The 21,598-nt window shown below is 43.7% G+C and overlaps 1 protein-coding gene across 4 annotated transcripts in view; it reads right to left on the bottom strand.

Annotated features, from left to right (window-relative positions):
• adamts9 (ADAM metallopeptidase with thrombospondin type 1 motif, 9) overlaps positions 1 to 21,598 on the bottom strand; it is a 55,137-nt gene that overhangs the window by 2,367 nt on the left and 31,172 nt on the right. For 2 of the 4 annotated variants that reach the window (XM_089009779.1, XM_089009780.1), the window contains 4 exons: positions 17,052 to 17,171; positions 8,394 to 8,501; positions 8,159 to 8,326; positions 147 to 395 (listed from right to left, as the gene is read on the bottom strand). In XM_089009779.1, coding sequence (XP_088865905.1) covers positions 147 to 395; positions 8,159 to 8,326; positions 8,394 to 8,501; positions 17,052 to 17,171 — 645 coding nt within the window. The remainder of the gene's footprint in view (positions 1 to 146; positions 396 to 8,158; positions 8,327 to 8,393; positions 8,502 to 17,051; positions 17,172 to 21,598) is intronic. The other 2 variants (XM_089009781.1, XM_089009782.1) reach the window with 2 other exon arrangements.

The following is a 21,598-nucleotide window of genomic DNA, read 5'->3' as shown; positions in this document are numbered from 1 at the left end:
GCGGTCACTAAGCGTCGCGCTTGCACTCAAACCCTTTTGTAAACCTGGCCGGCATCCTCCCCCCTGTGCGGAACCTTGTGGGCTAACCGTGCGCTCGGTAACCCTTCCCTTGACTGGCTTGGCATTCTTGTTCACATTTAGCTCACCGCGCCCCAGGGCCCCGTCCGCCATTGATGTGATCGCCTTTGAGGAATGACGTTGCGGAGGCCGCCGTTGGCTGAGGATGGAAGTGGTCTAGAATCACCGGACTGGGACAGGCATGGCGACATGGCACAGTCCTGCTCTGCACTCGGTCGGTCGTCCAGGTCACACTCGCTGGCGTTCACTTCTTGGTCACCCAAATTGACGCAGAGCACTTGACGTGCCGTCTTCCCCTGACCACAGCTTACTGAACACTAACAAAGTAGTGCGACAGGCATGGCAACATGGCGTACGGCATTAGGAATTGCAATCAACAACCTCTATGCAAACAGACACACAGCACATTCACAACAACAGTTGCGTATTATTATTATTATTATTATTCCCTCCACCTCTGTATGACCTCGCTGCCCGTCTCAGTACGATGGGGGACAAGGCTTTCTCTTGCCACCTTCAAACCCCATCTCAAAACCCACCTGTTTAGAATCGCATTTTCTGTGTAGCTCTTTTTCTTGTTTCTATTTATAACTGTATTTTATTTATTGTAATCTATTTGTGATTGTATTTTATTTATTATAGTACCCATGCTTGACTGTGACTGTAAAGTGTTCTTGAGAGCTTTGAATGGTGCTTAAAATGAAAAGTATTATTATTCGTCTGTGTAAACTCTCAGTCGTACAGGAGTGGTCCATCGATGAGAAGGTTTCTTCAGCCGTCATCTGTACTTTTTTGAAGGTGTCGGACGTTTCGCCTCCTATCCAAGAGGCTTCGTCAGCGAACTAAAGTCTTACTGGTCGTATCGGCCCTATTTATATATCCCTAATGTCCAGACATGGCGGCGCCGGACACAGCTATGATAGGTCCCTACTCTCAGGTTGGGGGGAGCAGAGGACCAGTCCCTGTGGCCCCACTGATTGTTCCTACATTCCTGACTAACGACTGGCCGGTTTGCCCCCCGCCCTCCGGTATCACCTCATCACCATTACGAATGTTGTCTAACCTGTTTTGCCTAAGCAGGCTATTGTATGAACGATCCAAATTGAACCTCACCCCACCAGACCGGTTTAATGAAGGATTTTGTTGTTTTATGAGAATCGCTTCTTTTACTCCCCTTTCAAACCATCTATGTTCTTTCGCTAAGAACCTAACCTCATTGTCGTCAAATGAGTGGTTGCTAGCTTTGAGGTGCAAATGTACTGCCGATTGAGGCCCACTTGTATTATCCCTGCGTTGTTGATAAAGTCTTTTTTAGAGAATTTGTTGAATCTCCCCAATGTACTGCTCCTTACAATTTTCATTCTTGCAATGTATTTAATAATACTTATTTATACTAATTTATTCAATACATTGTAAGAATGAAAAAGAAGCGATATTATTATTATTATTCAGATTTTTTTTTTTATGAGTTTTATTTATATGTCTGGTGGACAAAGTGTGTCTTTTTAGACATCTGGGTCGACCCGTTCACCTCAGTTTGAGACGATGAACGTTGGCACAAATAAGGCAATGCAATGATACGCTGTTCAATCCATTCATCCTTTTTCTATCACACTCATCCTGTTTGCGCCAAGTCAAGCTGCCGGTTACACCCGGAAAGGGTCGCCGCTCAATCACAGTGCAGAGGTAGAAAGTTAACGTTAGCGACTCTATCTAGCTGCTTCATTTTCCTCTCCGTTCGTGAATATAATTAACATAACTCCCGTATAAATAACTTAACCCGGTCTGCGTACTTCCACCTACGCAACATCAATCGTCTTCACCCGTCTCTCACTCCTCGCACGACTGTTATCATCGTTCATAGTCTTGTCACCTCCCGGATTGACTATTGCAATTCACTTCTCTTTGGTGTCCCTCAGAAACCTCTCCACAAACTTCTTGAATTTTTCAGCCATTATCATTACCAGAACATCATCCTTTCACATCGTCCTCCAAGAGCTCCACTAGCTCCGTGTCAAATATAGAATCAACTTTAAAATTATTCTTTATACATTTAAAGCTATCCAAAACCTTGACCCCCCATACCTACCTGACCTTCTTCAAATGTCTATTCCCTCTCGTTCCCTCAGATCCTCTTCCTCACTTTATTCAATACATTGTAAGAATGAAAAAGAAGCGATATTATTATTATTATTCAGATTATTTATTTTTATGAGTTTTATTTATATGTCTGGTGGACAAAGTGTGTCTTTTTAGACATCTGGGTCGACCCGTTCACCTCAGTTTGAGACGATGAACGTTGGCACAAATAAGGCAATGCAATGATACGCTGTTCAATCCATTCATCCTTTTTCTATCACACTCATCCTGTTTGCGCCAAGTCAAGTTGCCGGTTACACCCGGAAAGGGTCGCCGCTCAATCACAGTGCAGAGGTAGAAAGTTAACGTTAGCGACTCTATCTAGCTGCTTCATTTTCCTCTCCGTTCGTGAATATAATTAACATAACTCCCGTATAAATAACTGAACCCGGTCTGCGTACTTCCACCTACGCAACATCAATCGTCTTCACCCGTCTCTCACTCCTCGCACGACTGTTATCATCGTTCATAGTCTTGTCACCTCCCGGATTGACTATTGCAATTCACTTCTCTTTGGTGTCCCTCAGAAACCTCTCCACAAACTTCTTGAATTTTTCAGCCATTATCATTACCAGAACATCATCCTTTCACATCGTCCTCCAAGAGCTCCACTAGCTCCGTGTCAAATATAGAATCAACTTTAAAATTATTCTTTATACATTTAAAGCTATCCAAAACCTTGACCCCCCATACCTACCTGACCTTCTTCAAATGTCTATTCCCTCTCGTTCCCTCAGATCCTCTTCCTCACTCCGCCTCTGTGTGCTCCCCCCTCCCCTCGCCCTGCCCGTCTCAACATGATGGGTGACAGAGCCTTCAACTGCTCTGCCCCCAAACTTTGGAACTCACTTCTTCCCAACATTCGTAGCATCGATTCTCTTCCCACCTTCAAGTCCCAACTAAAAACCCACCTATTTAAAATTGCATTTTCTGTGGAGCTCTCTATCTTGTTTCTATTTATAATTGTATTTTATTTATTGCATTCTATTTGTGATTGTATTTTATTATTGTGTTTTATTTCAGCACACTCTGGATTAAACGACTATAGACCTGTTGCTCTGACGTCTGTGGTCATGAAGTCCTTTGAACGCCTCGTGCTGAACCACCTAAAGAACATCACCGGACCTCTGCTAGATCCTCTTCAGTTTGCCTACCGGGCAAACAGGTCTGTGGAGGATGCAGTCAACATCGGACTGCACCACATCCTCGACCACCTTGACAACACAGGAACCTACGCAAGGATCCTGTTTGTGGACTACAGCTCTGCGTTCAATACCATCATCCCAGAACTCCTCATCCCCAAACTTCTCCAGCTTGGTCTGTCCCCTACGGTCTGCCAGTGGACCCTCAGCTTTCTGACAGGATGGACACAACAGGTCAGACTGGGAAAAATATCATCCTCAACACGAACCACGAGCACTGGAGCCCCGCAAGGATGTGTCCTCTCTCCATTGCTCTTCTCTCTCTACACCAGTGGTGTCAGTCATTTTTTGCCGCGGGCCACATTGTGGTTATGGTTTCCTCTCGAGGGCCGTTATGAATTTGGGGAACCCATTAGAATGTTTAAATCCCTTCAAATATTACATATAGAGCACACAGCAAATTAATGAATAACTCGTTTTCAAATCTGAAGTCAAGAATAATGACTTTTATTGTGGTTGACATCCAAAAATATTCAATTTTGGCTCAGATTTTAGCAATCATCATGGAATTTAACAAGTTTGATTTGCTTTCGCGGGCCGAAAAAAATGATGTGGCAGGCCGGATTTGGCCCGCGGGCCTTGACGTTGACACCTGTGCTCTACACGAACGACTGCACCTCAACGCACCCAGCTGTCAAATTCATAAAGTTCGCAGACGACACCACGTCTCATCAAAGACGGCGACAAGTCTGCGTACCGACAACAAGTGGAGCAGCTGGAGCTCTGGTGCAGCCGTCACAACCTGGACCTGAACACGCTCAAGACAGTAGAGATGATCGTGGACTTCAGGAAACATCCATCACCACAGCTACCCCTCACACTATCCAACTGCCTCGTGTCAACTGTTGAGACCTTCAAGTTCCTGGAAATCAGTCTCCCAGGACAAGAAGTGGGAGGTCAACACCAACTCTGTCTTGAGAAAGGCCCAACAGAGATGTATTTCCTGAGGCTGCTAAAGAAGCATGGCCTGCCACAGGAGGTGCTGCAACATTTCTACACGGCTGTCATCGAATCCATCCTATGTTCTTCCATCACCGTTTGGTTCGGGGACGCCACAAAAATGGACAAAATCCGACTTCAACGGACAGTTAGGAATCATTGGCACCGCCCTACCCACTCTCGAAGACTTGCACACTGCAAGAATCCAAACTAGGGCGCGGAAAATCCTACAACAACCTCCGCACCCTGCCCACCACCTTTTCCAGCTACTCCCCTCAGGCAGGCGCTACCGATCCATGCGCACCAAATCCAGCAACAGCTTCTCCCCCCAAGCCATTAAATCTTTGAACACTTTGAACTCTTTCAACAGTAGCCAAAATGGAACTGTATAGTGCCACTTTTGACGACGATACTAGTGCAGCGTGTTCTACCGGAAACAAATTCCTTGTGTGTTCTACATACTTGGCAATAAAGATGATTCTGATTCTTATTATATGGAAAGGGTTATTTGGTAATGTGTGGCTTTGTGGAAAACAATTTTTTTAAGCTCCCCTACGAACGTCACACTTTTTCTGTTACAAACTGATAATCGGCCCCCCATCACAGAAGGGAAAAGTTATGTGGCCCTCACAGGAAAAGGTTTGGGGACCTCTGCTGTCAAGTGTCTTTGAGAGCTTTGAAAGGCGCTTAAAATGTAATGTATAATAATAATAATAATAATAATAATAATAATAATATAATAATAATAATAATAATAATAATAATAATAATAATAATAATAGGAGTCCAAGATGGCGCCCGAGTAGGCAGCCGTCAGCAAGTGCTCTCATGAGACTTGCTTTTTTTTGTTGTTTTTGTCTTGTTTTCGTGTTTTCTTTTGTCACTTTGTGTTGTTGTGCGTCGTGTGGAACGGATGCGTATTGTTTTTCAGCATTTTTGGCCACAACATTCATCATGGACACAGGAGACTGTGCTTAGCGATTGCGCCTTTTCGGCAGCATGAATATGCCAGTACTGTTTTTGAATGGGAGGAATGTCGGTGCCATTTGACTATCATTGCTGGACAGCTCTGGGGCCATTGTGCTCTTTTGCGCCTGTAATGGGCAGCATCTTCACAGCCCCGCTTTGTTCAGCGGAAAGGTCGGTGTTGTTGGACAGTCTGAGGCTGGATGGATGCATGGCTTGAGGAGCCCGCGATAAGAAGGAGCGTCAGTGCAGAGCGCCGATGCGTATGTGGAACTATCGGGGATTGGAATTGAAGCAGATTCACGTGGGACAGGAGATGTGAGATCTTTTCGTCAATGGATGCTACAGCTGTGTGTTTGCTTTCAACATTTAGCTTGTAGTCGACGTGCACATTCACCATGATATCCTTGATCCACTGGTGAAGAGACGCTTTAATCCTCTCCTCTTTCATCTGGAACTGCTTTGTGTAACAAAGATGGTACAGAAAGTGCTTCAAAATGAATGACTCTCTGTGTCTTTGTGTCGTCATGTTATTTGTTATTTTGTTCTTTTCACTTCAAGACGGCGCCGCGAGAGTGGCTACCTTTCCAGCAGCCCCTGCATTTTGTTTTTCTACTTTCATTCCTTTCATAACTTTGCTGCTGTGAAATGTAAATTTCTCCACTGTGCGACGAATAAAGGCAAATCCAATCCAATAATAATAATAATTATTCTTATTATTATTCTTATTATTAACAACATTCAGTGGTAATTTATGTATTTTGTTATTGCTGTGCGTACATGCAGGAGAAGGTCTTTTTTTATTTTGTTATTGCTGTGCGTACATGCAGAAGAAGGTCAAAAATCTATTTTACTTTCCTTTGCGACCGTTTTTTTCTAATGCTGAACACATAATTTGCATTTTGAAAAACTAAATCTAAGACTAGTTATAATAAAACTAATTGAAGTCAAATGAACAGTTCAGTAAAAAGCTAAAATTGAAATGAAATTGCTCAATCAAAACGAAGCAAATTTACAAAACAAAAGTCAAACGGAAAATTAGATGACCGTAACTATGAATTAATTCATCGGCCCACTTGGCTTTAGTCTCTGAAGACTGCGCTACGCACAGGTACTAGAACAGAGCAAGGAGACAACGTTGTTCTCTATTTGACCTCGTCGAGATTTTTATGTCCAGAAGCATTCCTTAGCGACGCCGACTTGCCCTAGGGCCGAGGCTGAGACCACCCTGGTATCCCCTCAAGCCCTCAAATCCTCTTCTTCTGCACCCTTTTCGGATTTCACAAGTAAAATGGTTCCGAAAGTAATCCCGTTCAACGTCCCAAAATACTTACGTGAACTTCTTCAAATTTCTATTCCGTCTCGTTCCCTCAGATCCTCTTCCTGCCTCCACCTCTGTGTGCACCCTGCCCATCTCAGCACGATGGGGGACAGAGCTTTCAGCTGCTCTGCCCCCAAACTCTGGAACTCACTTCCTCCCAAGATTCGTAACATCGATTCTCTTCCCACCTTCAAATCCCATCTCAAAACCCAGCTATTTAAAATGGCCTTTTCTGTGGGTAGCCCTCTCTCTTGTTTCTATTTCTAATTGTATTTTATTTATTGCATTCTATTTGTGATTGTATTTTATTTATTATAGTACCTATGCTTGTCTGTGACTGTAAAGTGTCCTTGAGCTTTGAAAGGCGCTTAAAATGTAATGTACAGTAAAGTCTCGTTATATCGATATCGTTTATATTGATAATACTGCTTATTAGGACACTATTTTCATTTCCCGTGCACATTTCTAGTCTTTTTATGTATAATTTGTTCCGTTTAGTACGATTCGTGGTTTTTACGATAATCCGGTTACGACGGTGCTCTTTTTCATCTCCCGCCGGCCATTTTGCTATGTTTATATCGATACAAAAGATATTTAAGGTGAATCGATATTTGCTTAGGGGTTTCTATACAGAACCACCATTAACGAAATCTGTATCGGTCGCTGTATGGGTCGCTGTATCGGTCGCGCCATTGGTCGACTTGGTCACGTGAGTTTGTTACGTGACCAGTTGCCGTGTAGCAGATGCCATATTCATTTTCAGACGCCAGCTCGTGTGTAGCAGACGACATTTTCTACCGTCTTGAACAATGGCATACATGTTGGCAATCGATTAAAGAATTATATGTGCCATTTTGAGGCAACATTGGGGGAACATCTCTCACCCCAAAAAAAAGAGGCACAAAGGCCACCTCCGTTTCTTATATGGCGCTTGGATGCCCTCTAATGGCGGCTTTTGGGCCCAACACGGTTCTCAGACCAAACATACTTCATCAACGTAAATAATGTGAACGTTGCAGTTTTGGTTTTTCATGCATGTACTGTATTTAATTGTGTAGCATTCAGATATCTTTATCGCTTGCAACAATCACTGTTTTTTTTCGTGGTTTCGTGTGAATAGAGCGTGAGGATTTTGCATTGGTGGCATTTTTGAAAGGAAATAGTCATTAAAAAAGTGTAAAGACATTTTTATTTTATGCACAAATTTATTTTTCACTTCACTACTGTACAAAAAGCATGTTAGATACGCAATCCATGAACCCAATGATAAAATGACATGCTATATCAAAGCTCCCCCGTTTACCCCCCCTCCCCCTTTAATGCAGTTCAGCGCAGGACGGATATATCGACAGTACGGTTATATCGACATTTTTTTCTAAGTCCCGAGAATATCGATATAACGAGACTTTACTGTATTATTATTATTATTATTATTATTAAAATGTTCTGCCGTTCATTGTTCTGACCCTCGACAAACCTGCGTTGGAGGTAGAAGGTCGGGTTATTTTCTTACCACTGTCCACTCCAACACTTTCCACTGTCCACACGCAACAACGGAGCAGGCTTCTCTGTCAGGAGGTTTGGGGAGGACAGCGCATGCCGACTCGTCTGCCACACCTCCGTGATTGTCACGACAACTGACATAACGCATGCGGGTCCCTTCGCCACAGCTCGCACTACACTATAGGAAAGAGGAAAAAGGGTGGAGGAAAAATACAAGGAGCAGTGGAATGCTCATGATCACCAACCTGCGTCCATGAACCAAAGCGCCACTGGGTTTTGTGGCCATGATGGGACGGGACTTTCGTCCCCCGGGAGACAATTTGGCTGACTGGACACTGGGCCAGTTCGCAGTCCTGCGGAACAACATGTATACATCGTTGTGAAACGGATCAATCCTCAGAGATGAAACACTCAACTTCTCATGCCGGTCAGTATGCTCCTGTTTGAGATTGGCAATGTTTTCCCATCAGCCCGCTCTCACTTAGCAAAACAACATGAGCTGCATCTCCCGATCAGTTCAAACTATGGATTGTGGCAGTAAGCCACTCAGCAGAAATCCCTGATCCCTGTCACAACAGGTCATAGTGGAGTGGTATTCCGGGGGCCAATGCCCACACCGGCATGCTTCAAAGCTCTACCCTTTGTCCACCGCATCGTCCCTCGAACCTTCCGCTCTATTCCCTTTTTCCTTTCCATGCCTGCGGTGCCCTCTGACCTACAAATAGACCTTTTCCGATTGAGAGCTTTAGTCAAATTGTACAGGCTTTGCATTCCACTCTCATCGCCACATTCATCACGGCTGAGGGTCTGAGAGAGCGGCCACAAGGAAACGGTCAACCTTCCCTCACGCCATCCCAACGAAGTGGCAAAAATACAAACATCTCGAATCTTGCTTCCTGTGCTATGGTTGGATGATGCCACTGAGACGGCTGGCGCCACGGCCAACTTTACAGCTGGCTGGTGAGAATCACAACAAGGTGGGCCGATTGTTTCAGGGTCACTGAATCTGCTAACCCAGGCACCACAATGGAGGAGGGTCTCTCATTCCGAGGCTGCAGGCTCATGATCAAAACACATTTTCGCTCAACTTGAAATGTCGACCAAAACCACTTCAAAGTCATTGTTGAGTGGACAAAATTCCATGAAACATGGTGGGTTGAATCTTTCTTTGTCCTTTCGAAAGGATCTTCACATGCATGACACTGCCCACTTTTAACTTGGAGCACACAGTGAAGGCCAAATCTCTTCCCAGACTGTATTGGTGACAATAGGCAAAATGAGTTTTAAACATACAAATCAATTTGTGAAAGTCTTGACCAGTATGACATGAAAGTGTCATAGTGTCATAGTCATGGCAGTTCAACAACAAGGCTATCTCCACTGTAGACAAATCGAGATGTGTCCCAAATCACAAGGAGCCTTTAGGAAACTCCAGGAGACTGCCATCCAGCTTTTCAATCACTTCTGCAACTTCCAACCATCCATCCATCTACCCATCCATTTTTCTGAACCACTTTATCTCAAGGTGGGTAGCAAGGCACGCAGGATCCTATCCCAGCTGTCTTTGGGAAGTTGGCCTATTGCTGGCCACACAACACCTATCCGAGTTCATACTCACACTGTGGAATAACTTAGACTGTAGGAAGGTATGAAACCCATGCGGGCACGGGGACAACATGGAAACCACACACAAGAAGGCCAGAGCTGGAATCAAACCGGTACCTCTACACTGTGAGGTTGACGCGCTAACTGCGCCCTATACCGCGACTCCCACTTCAACAACTTCAACTCCAAAATTATGAAGATTTCCAGACACTGCTTCCCTCAGAAGAAGGCCTTTCCGTGGATTTAGGGAGGTCTTCTCCCCACCAACTCACCAATCCAGGGTCAGCAATTCTTAGCCACATGACGCGTATTTGTCACGATTTGGTTGGCGACCAACGGGTGGCGCTGTTGGCCCCGCCTGCACCTGCACAGGTGTTGATCGTTCCGATCAGTGGCAGACTCTCATATTCTGGTTGGTGACCAACGGATAGCGCTGTCGGCCCCGCCTGCAACTGCACAGGTGTTGGTCGTTCCAATCAGTGGCAGTTAAAAGGACTCCCGGCGAAACAATTCCGTGTTTACTGCACCCTGTCAGGTTTGTTTCTTCTTGGCAGATTTTTACTCATGGTGTTGGGGTAATTCCCTATACAAACATCTTTAAACATCGCTTTTTCATCTTTGTTTACGTTTTGGACTTCCTGATACGTCATATCCTGCCTTCCTTTACATGATGTTGCATCTAGATTACGTCACGTCCTATCGCGTCACACACTGTGCGCCGTATAAATGCTCTCCCATTGCGTTCGACACTCTCTCCTCTCCATGCCTCCTCCTTGGCCAACACCGCGATGTCTCCGCTCTCTTCAAGATTAAACCAACTTTCTGTTCAACACCTAGCTTCCTGATGATTTAACCACACTCTGCCATCAACGCCCGTAGAAGCAATGAACCAGGGACGAACGATCAAAATAAACCCATTATTATTGGTGCCGTGAAAGACTCCGGTTCCTAGCTGATGGCTTCGGAACGGGGGAAGGAGTGGGTCTGTGTCTCTTTTTCCTTCGAGAGTGTTCGAGTGGGCTGCCCCTCCCTTCTGGTGTCCGTCTCTCTGGATTGATTCACAGGTGACTTTCACTGCTAGCATGCAGCTATGTTGAGTGAATGTATTGTGGACTTCTTTCGGCCAAAACTAATTCTATTTATGGTTAATCTGCATATCTTCGGCTGGTAATACGAATTTCGATCGAGTCAAGGCCATCCTAATTCGAGCCGATGTGTGGAGTTTTCGCACGTGACTGATTGACGCCATTTTGGGTCGAGACAGTCTGCTGCCGCGCCGCTGGCGGACTAATTGTAAGACCGGGGAAGTTCCAGATTCTTCAGAAGGGATGAAGTCCTGGAATTTCGGGTGCGAGGGCTGGCGAAAAATTGATTTATTAATTATTGGTTTATTAATTTGGAGCCAGACGATTATGTTCTTTTTTTGTTTAATTGCAGCTGCAATAGATCGTGGATTACCGTAACATTAATGCATTCATCAACACCAGCCAGCGCGTTATCAGCACTGCTAGCCGTTGCTACGGGGTTTCCCAGGGGGTTTCATTGTCCCAGGACAGTCCGTGGGGACAGAGAGGGGTCGGCTGAGGGCGGGGGGCATTTGGAGTAGCCGTCTGTCCGTGACTTGTGTCTTTTGTCCTTTGTCTTTTATCTTGTGTCTTTTGTCTTCCTTTTTGTGCATTTCATTGTGTGCTTTCGTTTATGTGGGCGTATAAAAGTAGCCGTCTGTCCGTGACTTGTGTCTTTTGTCCTTTGTCTTTTATCTTGTGTCTTTTGTCTTCCTTTTTGTGCATTTCATTGTGTGCTTTCGTTTATGTGGGCGCATTGTATTTGTATATGTACGCGCGTTGTGTCAGCTTCGCTAAAACAAAGGGAGGGGGTGGGCTGCCAGCAGAGGGAGCGGGAAGCCCAGTCCTCCCTCCCTTCTTCTCTGCCCTAAAGTGGTGGGGGTAAATTCACAGCCGCATTCTAGGATCGGAAAATTAATTTGTTCGCGAATAGGTAAATAAACGGAAAGAAAATGAATAAAGCGGTTGCGTTAACATTCACAAACGTATTGTGCAAAAACATTGTTCCAGCCTGCATAAAATCTGCCGCGCAGTTCTTTTCTCTACAGGACGAGAGAATGTGCCCTGGGGATAGAGCCTTGTCATTACAGGAGGACTAGATGGGGGTATTATGCAGACGACTATCCTGTCTCATCACCACTTAAAACAAAAAACTAAATTAAATAGGCAGGCAAATTAGACTGAGTGAACAAATAAATAAGCCATCAAACACATGAATAAACAGAAGCCGAACTTCAGTGAATTTGAAGGCAAAAGTAAAGTATTTTTTTAGATTGGATAAAGTGTTTTCACTAAGAGAATTGAACACCTTGAAGTCAGGATTCCATTGCTTTTGTCGGCGATCGGGACGAATAATTTTGAAATCCTGATTGGGCGAATGCAAAATGATATGGAAATTGTATAAAATGACAGTTCAATTGGAAAAAAAATTAATAAAATAGTCAGTAAATTAGGCTAAATGACAGGAACGTTTATCTCGAATTTGATGGAAATTGGCAAGGTAAATGTTGCTTGATTCGCTGGTGATTAATTACTTAAAAGAGATTCACCAGTTGATATCGCTGGACTTTTCATAAAATAAAAGTTTATAGATTTATTAAGATAATGATTGTGACATGATCATTACACTTATTTTGACCTGACAATTGTCAGGTCAATTAATTTGAAGAGGACAAGATTGAATTGCAAAATTTGATGACTAAGATTTTTTTTTTCATTATGCTTTCATGCAGATGATGTGAACAGCAACAATTCGCAGACAGAGCTGGGACGGTGGTTGAGAAAGTGTTCACTTTGCAAGACGAATTGATGAACTCTGAGATGCACAAGCCATTTGCATCCACCCATCCTGTGATTTTCTAGGGGCAGACGCTGCTGAATCACAGTTGTAGCATTTTGATTTTGCATTTGATTTTTGGAAACAAAATTTAATCCCCATTTCAATTGTCATAGGAGATACATCAAGAGAAGCCGCAACGGCTGGTGTAATTCACTTGCACGTCTAGAGTTTGGCACACCCAACTGATGATTTGGGATGGATGACACAGCCCCTATTGATAATGGTTTTAATTTCCAAAAGTATAGTGTTTGGCATTTATTCAAATGCATGTCCTATGAAGAAGCGAACCTGACTGTCAACTGGTGCCCTCCAACTGAATGACAAAAGGCGAGTATGATGACCATTTACGCAGATTGCCATAATGTTGCTGACCATGTCAACTTGTGCTAAAAAATTGCGGAAGGCTGTCCTCCACCCAAGCAATGTGGCGACATGCCAAAATTTGGCCTCCAAAATTTTGGAACAATGATTAACAAATGGTTTTATACAAATTGATAATCTGTGCAATGTCAATGATGTATCGTGTTCCACGCAAACACATTCCCTATTGTCAAATTGAGACTTTTGAAGTCTCAACAGGGGGGAGTGACGATAGCTCAGATCATCATTGCTAAAATGTTCACTTTTGGTAATGAGTGATGTTGGCTGCAACGTCAAATGTTTTGCTATGTTTTGCTTTTCTACTTTCATTTCTTTCATAACTTTGCTGCTGTGAAATGTAAATTTCTCCACTGCGAGACTAATAAAGGCAAATCCAATCCAATCCAATCCAATCCAATCCAATTCCCCAAGAAAGTGGTGCCCTCCAGAAATGCACTCACTAACCACTAACATATACTAACCAACTAACATCTAACAATGACTTACTGCTATTTCTGTGAGAGAATTCATTGCAGAGCCTAAACGACTTTGATAGGGAAAGAAACACCAAGAAAGTGTGATGTGTCGAATGAAACCATCCTTTCGACATGTGACCTGGCACAAGTCTTCTTTTGTTCTCGACAGGACAGAGGTGCGGTCTGAAGGGAATGACGTGGACCACGGCAACGTGGGATGGACTGGTTGCAGAGCTGCTAGCCGTCTTAGCAGCCACAAGCTTCATCTGGAATCGCGAGGACATCGTTCGTCAAGAAGATTTCCGATGCACGTCACTGGAGCCGCGTCGACAGATCACACACCTTTTCCCAGTCACCAGCTCATCTGTATTACACCCTGGGGCCTGCTTGCGACAAATGCTACAAACAATTCCGTTCCTCCTCGTCGTCCTGGTGATCACCATCCAGGATGCCATGAAGATTTGACTGTTGTAGCGAATGACATGACTTTAATTTGAGATTGTTTCCATTGTGATTGTTCTATTTTGTGATTTTCTTTTCTTTTTTCTTTCTTCTTTCTGTTCACCTCCACCGATGTTAGATATGTGTGTCAGGGGGGAGATGTTGGGGTAATTCGCTATACAAACATCTTTAAAAATCGCTTTCTAATCTTTGTTTATGTTTTGGACTTCCTGATACGTCATATCCTGCCTTCCTTTACATGATGTCGCATCTACATTACGTCACATCCTATCGCGTTACACACTGTGCGCCGTATACATGCTCTCCCATTGCATTCAACTCTCTCTCCTCTCCATGCCTCCTCCTTGGCCGACACCGCGATGTCTCCGCTCTCTTCAAGATTAAACCAACTTTCTGTTCAACACCTAGCTTCTTGATGATTTAACCATCCTCTGCCATCAACGCCAGTAGAAGCAATGAATCAGGGACGAACGATCAAAATAAACCCATTCCATGGTTTTCTTTGATACTTTGTACTTTTCTGTTTGGATGACTTTGATGTTTTAGATTTTGTTCCTGCTGACTTGATTTTAATACAATGTGTCAAATACAACCTGCTGCTCCCTCCTAATATGGTGATTGTGTCATTCTCCCTTGTGAGATGGAGGGGGCTAGGAGCGTATTTCGTCAAAGCCCTCAAACTTGGTCGCCATGTGTTCCTTACTGTCCAGTTTTTGACTGAGAAAAACCAAAGCACAATTCTCCTTGCTGCGCCAGTACCAAGAGGCCCAGCCATGGTCAAAAAAGGCCCAATTGGAATACCTCGCTGGGTACCACCAGGTTGAGTGCTTGCAATCCGACCGGCACCGACCATATTATGGTCAGAGCCTCAGTGACCCACGTTGACAATGCAAGCATGGCTCCTGACATCTCCTATAACATGGTCCTACGTCTGGCGAGTGTGGCAATCCAAATTCCCTCAGATAGGGTATTTTGCCAGATGTTGTAAGCAGAATCTCGCCTACCAAATTTTTGGGGATGCCAGATCGCATGGGCATCTACCTCCACCATTGAAGCCAGCACACCAGCAGTTGGTGTTGATTTGAAAGATCAAACCCTCTTCCTGTGAGTGTCTTATGTCCTTCTACCGCATGTCCAATGACACAACCATAATATCCATCGTTGAACTGCAGCCCACGATGTCATGGCACTGAGTTGAACACCCTTCTGTTTGAACACAGCATTTGTGTCCAATAATAAAGAATCACGCTTGTTTTGCCATTTAAAGGACAACCGACGCTTTCGGACAAGTTGTGTCCATAATTTGTAAAATCACTTCAAATGACTTCTACTGAGCGTATTTTACAAAGATTCCAACGCATACAGCTATATTTTACTTTTTAAGACTCGCGATGAATATTCAGGAAGTCTTGTTTTTGAGTTGGTGACGATTCCTGACGTCCCGTCACGACAGGAACGCCCCTGACCGAGAAAGCAACACACAATGGATACTTTGTTTGGTCTGAAAACTTCGTGTTGATCTGTGTTGATGGCGAAATTAGAAGGAAAACGTGAATAATAAATAAATAATGTGATGGTGAATTGTTGTGTGTTGCACTAAGACGATGATTTGATTCTAGTTGACACAAATTCCCAATAGACAAATCAGCCCATTTCCAACGGAGCTTGGGCGCCATCTTGTGCATTCTCTGGGACGCTACACACTAGGACTTCTTTAATCGATTGCAAACATTTATGATTTCCTCTTCAAAACTATTTGAATCATATTCATAACTTGATGAGTAACAAGAAAGCATCTTCTCCGAATCTGAAGCCATTGTTTTGATTCTCGAGCCAGCAAGACGTCTTGGCGTGACGTCACGAACAAGGGGGTGGCACCTTATGAAAATAAAACTATCTCAGATCATTTTGAAGTCGTTTTGGGAGACTTTACGTCATTTTTATTGGTGTTTTTCATTTGACTAAAAATATCAGCCTGCATGTTTTGGGTATTTGAGATGCTATAAAACGTTTTTCTGATGTCAGTTAAGAAACAAAAAAATGGTGTCGGTTGTCCTTTAAACAAAAGACACATTTGGAACATCCAAGAAACAGACGAGCCCAAATTGGGTTTGTCACAAGTTGAGTTAGCAAGCGTACTGCTGCAACTCATGATTGCCTCGTGTATCGTGACAGAAGCACGTCACAGTTTTCTGCCAAGTCCGCCGCAGTCTCATCTCATCTCATCTCATCTTCCGTACCGCTTATTGCTCATTAGGGTCGCAGGGGTTGCTGGAGCCTATCTCAGCTGTCTTCGGGCACGAGGCGGGGGACACCCTGAATTGGTTGCCAGCCAATCGCAGGGCACACGAAGACATACAACAGTCACTCTCACACTCACACCTAAGGAGTGGTCAATCTGCCTGCCATGCATGTTTTTGGAGTGTGGGAGGAAACCGGAGGACCCGGAGAAACCCACGCGGGTCCGGGGAGAACATGCAAACTCCACACAAGGAGGCCGGACCGGGACGCGAACCGGCGACCTCTGCACTGTGAAGCCGGTGTGCTAACCACTCGACTACCGGGCCGCCGCAGTGCCACGGTTTATTCTTATGTTGACTAATGTGCATTTCCTATGCTGGAATGTGTTAAAAAAATAAAACAACTGATGAACACATACAGAACATAATTAAATAATTGTCATCTTGAGTGTAAACCATGGCCACCGACCCCCACAACTCATATTGCTTCTTACATAACGTCAAGCATAGTTTTTAATCATATTCATCCAGAAGAATTCTGTCTGAGAGCTGTTTGGCTGCGTGGGACAGTGACGTCAATTATTTTCCTGCCTTTCCCTGTAGACTGCACTAGACCAGACAGTTTTATTGAGTGCAGGTGGCGAAGGCACAGCATGCTTCTGTTTGGGCTGACAGGCATATGCAGACAAATATGGAGGATGTCTCCTTAGCCCGAATCGGTCAGTTTGTGCAGGAAAACAGGGACAGGTGTAGACATTTTAAATATGTGGGGAAATTGCATGTATGATCTACGCATGGCTTTTAATCAGTTGAGAAGAATGACGAAAAAGAGGTAAAAAGACTCCCCTGCCCTTACCTGGGTGTCTGTGGGCCGGGTGGCAGCATTACATTTAGTGTCTTCCATGATGGCAGCATAAGATCCAAAAACACACTTGACAGCTCGTAACTGGTATCCAAGCCCACACGAGGTCGTGCACTGGGTTCAAAAGACATATGACAAAAGAACGACAGTGGAGTAATGTAAAAGAAGGCCAATCTGAAGACATTGGAGCCAACCACAACATTCAACCTGACGACGTCCATGAAAGGCAATCAGAAATGCAAGGCAGAAAGACACAAATTGAAGGAAAACCACACCTGGAACACTGGCCGAAAAACGGCTTCATAAACATTGAGCCGGCGACTGTAAGTGACGCGGCGGCACTCTATTATTATTATTATTATTATTATTATTATTATTATTATTATTATTTTTTACTTAATATTTTAACCTTGCAGTCTACACTCTGCTTTTTAACTATCAAAGTTGAATGAAACGAGTCCAACTTTCACTGTTTTCCATCCATTTTATCACTCTCTGTCGTCTGCCTGTCTCTTCAATGTTTAACTCGCCAACCCCTACCCCACACTGCTGCGTTCTTGACCAATCACGTGGCTTTAACCGAAGACTGGGGGCGGGGAATAGAGAACAAAAAAAAAGTTGGGTGCCATTTTCTTTTTTTGGAGAACGGCCTCACTCTCTCTCGGTCTGTAATCTCCCGCCCCTTACTGCTGCGTTCTTGATCAATCATGTGGCTTTAACCGAAGACTGGGGGCGGGGAATAGAGGACAAAAACAGTCGGCTGCCATTTTCTTGTTAGGAGAACGGGCTCGTTCACCAATGACACATCACTCATTGTGGCGCTCCGTGTGTGTCCCAAAAAATAGTTCGTATGCCAAGATAAAATGTTCATGAATATCACGTTCGTAAACCGAAAAGTTCGTATGTCAAGGGGTTCGTAAACCGAGGTATCACTGTACCTTGAGGGGGAAATCAGGTCAAACATTTGCTTTCTTGCATTGTGTACATTGTTATTTCCAAATACAGTAAAGTCTCGTTATATCGATATTCAAGGGAGTCCGAAAAAATATCGATATAACCGGGACTATCGATATATCCGACCCTGTTTGCATGTAATTTTCTCCGTGCGTGCTTAGAAATAGTATCGATATAACAGGGACTATCGATATATCCGATATCGATATAACGAGACTTTACTGTAATTCACAAATTGGCCCGGTTTTGTTGGAAAATAAGACTGGCAGGAAGCGCTGTCACATTATTGTCGCGTACATACCAGAGTAAAGTTTGCAAATCTTGAGTTGATTTACTCTTCAACTTGATCAAATCCACAGATGCTTTGGGGAGTCACAAATCTCATAATTAGGAATTATTTTATGCAGATCACATTTCTAATAATGAACATAAGGTGCAACTGCCCAACAGAGTAGCCAAGCGCAGGCAACAAATAGAATTTCTGCCATCCATCTTTTTTCCCCCAGTATGTTATTTGAACTGTGGTTGATTGACAAACAGACCATCAGTGTAGGCACTCAGTCGTACAGGAGTGGTCCATCGATGAAAAGGTTTCTTCAGCCGTCATTTATACTTCTTTGAAGGTGTCAGACGTTTCGCTTCTTATCCAAGATGCTTCTTCAGCGAACTAAAGTCTAGCTGGTAGTTTCGGCTCTATATATATCCCTACTGTACAGACGTGGTGGTGCCGGACTCTGCTATGATTGGTCCCTGCTCTCATGTTGGGGGGAGCAGAGGACTACTCCCTGCGGCTCCACTGATTACTTCTATTGTCCTGACTGACGACTGGCCTGACTGCAATATTTGCTCTGGTATCACCTCATCAGCATAACTAAGCCTATGTTGCCCAAGATGTCTGTTGTACGAACGATCCAAATCGAACCTCACACCACCATGTCGGTTTAGTGAAGGATTCTGCTGTTTTATGAAAATAGCTTATTGTACTCCCCTTTCAAACCATCTATTTTCTTTCGCTAAGATTTTAACCTCATTGTCGTCAAATGAGTGGTTGCTAGCTTTTAGGTGCATATGTACTGCCGAATGAGGCCCACTAGTATTATCCCTGCGATGCTGATAAGTCTTTTTTTGAGAATTTGTTTAGTCTCCCCAATGTATTGCTCTTTACAATTTTCATTCTTACAATGTATTGAATAAACGACATTACTTTGCTTTTCATTTGGCAGCCTATCTTTTGGATACACTAATTTTTGCCTTAAAGTGTTTATCGGTTTGAAATAAGTAGGAATTTTGTCTTGCAAAAGGACTCTGTAGTTTTTCAGAAACTCCTGCAATGTAAGGTACTGACTGCTACTCCTCTCCTTTTTGAAGACAAAATAAATAGGTTAATTAGTGATTATAACACTTATGATCAACTAAAAAGGGACCTTTCCAAAAGATACAAGAAATAAATGATAGACTGTCTCCAAAAATTAGAGAAAGGAAAACGTAGAGACAAACAGATTTATTTTAGATTATACCCGGAAGAGGCCGCGCCATGTATCTATGGCCTGCCTAAAATACATAAAGAAGGGTTCCCCCTCAGACCCATTGTTTGTAGCATTGACTCCTCTATACACAATGTAGCCAAATATTTAAAAACTATCTTAGCTCCGTTGGTTGGTAACACAGATTATCACATAGTGAACACCACAAGGTTTGTAGAGAGTATCAAATACCTCATATTGGAGCCTGAGGAAACATTGGTATTTTACGATGTGACTAATCTCTTTACATCTGTCCTAACCCCAGCAGCAGTCTCAGTGGTAAGGACGAGACTGCTGGCGGACGCTTTTCTGCATGAAAGAACAAAACTTAAACCGGACCACATCTGGCAATTATTGGAAATTTGCCTTAATACTACGTATTTTCAATTTAGGGAAAACATTTACAAACAAATTCATGGTTGTGCTATGGGCTCACCAGTTTCACCCATAGTGGCTAATCTGTGCATGGATGGAGAAACAGGCCCTCACATCCTTCCCGGGGACAAAACCTCGGCACTGGTTCAGATATGTGGACGATACGTCATAATTAAAAAAACAAGAAATTCAATCCTTCACAGATCACTTCAACTCGGTGGACATCAACATTAAATTTACTCGCGAGGACATTAAAGAGAACCAACTTGCCTTTTTGGATTGTAAAGTAATTATAAAAGAGGACAGAGCGCTAAAAACAGAAGTCTTTAGGAAGGCCACGCACACTGACCGATACTTTTAAATTCTAACCACCTTCTACAACACAAACTAGGAGTTATCAGAACCCTCCAGCATAGGGCTAGACTAATACCAACAAGCGTCGAAGGGATAGAAAATGAGTCAAAACATATCAGGAGAGCACTCACAAACTGTGGGTACCCTCAGTGGTCTTTTAACAAATGTCAACAGGAAAGAATAAGGAATGAAACCAAAAATTCTGAAGACACAAAAAGGAGAGGAGTAGCAGTACCTTACATTGCAGGAGTTTCTGAAAAACGTTCCTACTTATTTCAAACCGATAAACACTTGAAGACAACTGGCTAGTGGGCCTCAATCAGCAGTACATATGCACCTGAAAGCTAGCAACCAGTCATTTGACGACAATGAAATTAAAATCTTAGCGAAATAAAATGGATGGTTTGAAAGGGGAGTAAAAGAAGCTATTTTCATAAAACAGCGGAATCCTTCACTCCACCGACATGGTGGTGTGAGGTTCAATTTGGATCGTTCATACAACAGACTGCTTAGGCAACATAGGCTTAGTTATGCTGATGAGGTAATACCAGAGCAAATAGGGCAGTCAGGCCAGTCGTCAGTCCGGAAAATAGAAGTACAGTGAGACCTCAGCTTACAACTTATCTTACGAACGTTTCATCTTACGAACATCAAATTTATGAAAATTGAACCTTGGAATACGCATTATTTTCATGATACACACCCACCACGGCTGGTGGAGTAACCTTCGGCGGAAGAACACTAAAGCACACGACCTTCGGATCTGGCAGAGTGATCTTCGACGGAAGCACACGACCGAACAGCGTTCCAGCCGGCGCTACTTTCCACACCCCCTCTCATTGAATGCACACGTTGGTCGCCTCCTTGGAGCTTTTTGCTGATAATTTTACTATTATGGGCCCGAAAAAAAAACCATCACAGTCTCGTGTTCAGCCCAAGAAGACACAAAATAAAATCACCGCCGCTGAGAAGGAGGACATTTTTGAAAAACACGAACGCGATGTGCGTTTGTGTGATTTAGTGGCCGAGCACGGCTATGCTAAGTCAACCATTGCTACCATTCTCCGGAACAGAGAAGCCATCAAAGGTACATCTGTTGCAAAAGGTGTTTATGTGCTCTCAAAGCGACGGTCTCGGGCAATCGAAGAAGTTGAAAAACTTCTGTTAATTTGGATTAACGAAAAGCAGCTACCCAGCGACAGCGTGAGTAAAGCTATTTTATGCGAGAAAGCACGGCTAATTCACGCCGATATCGCCATGCGCCAACCTGGAAGTTCAGCGCTTATTGAGGATTTTAAAGCCAGCAACGGATGGTTCGAGAACATCGAGAACATC

Source organism: Hippocampus bargibanti, linkage group LG12, assembly GCF_051943395.1.
Source record: "Hippocampus bargibanti isolate YZ-2025 linkage group LG12, ASM5194339v1, whole genome shotgun sequence".
Taxonomy (NCBI): Eukaryota; Metazoa; Chordata; class Actinopteri; order Syngnathiformes; family Syngnathidae; genus Hippocampus; species Hippocampus bargibanti.
The sequence above is the reverse complement of the archived record's forward strand: the minus strand, read 5'-3'. Positions and strand labels throughout refer to the sequence as shown.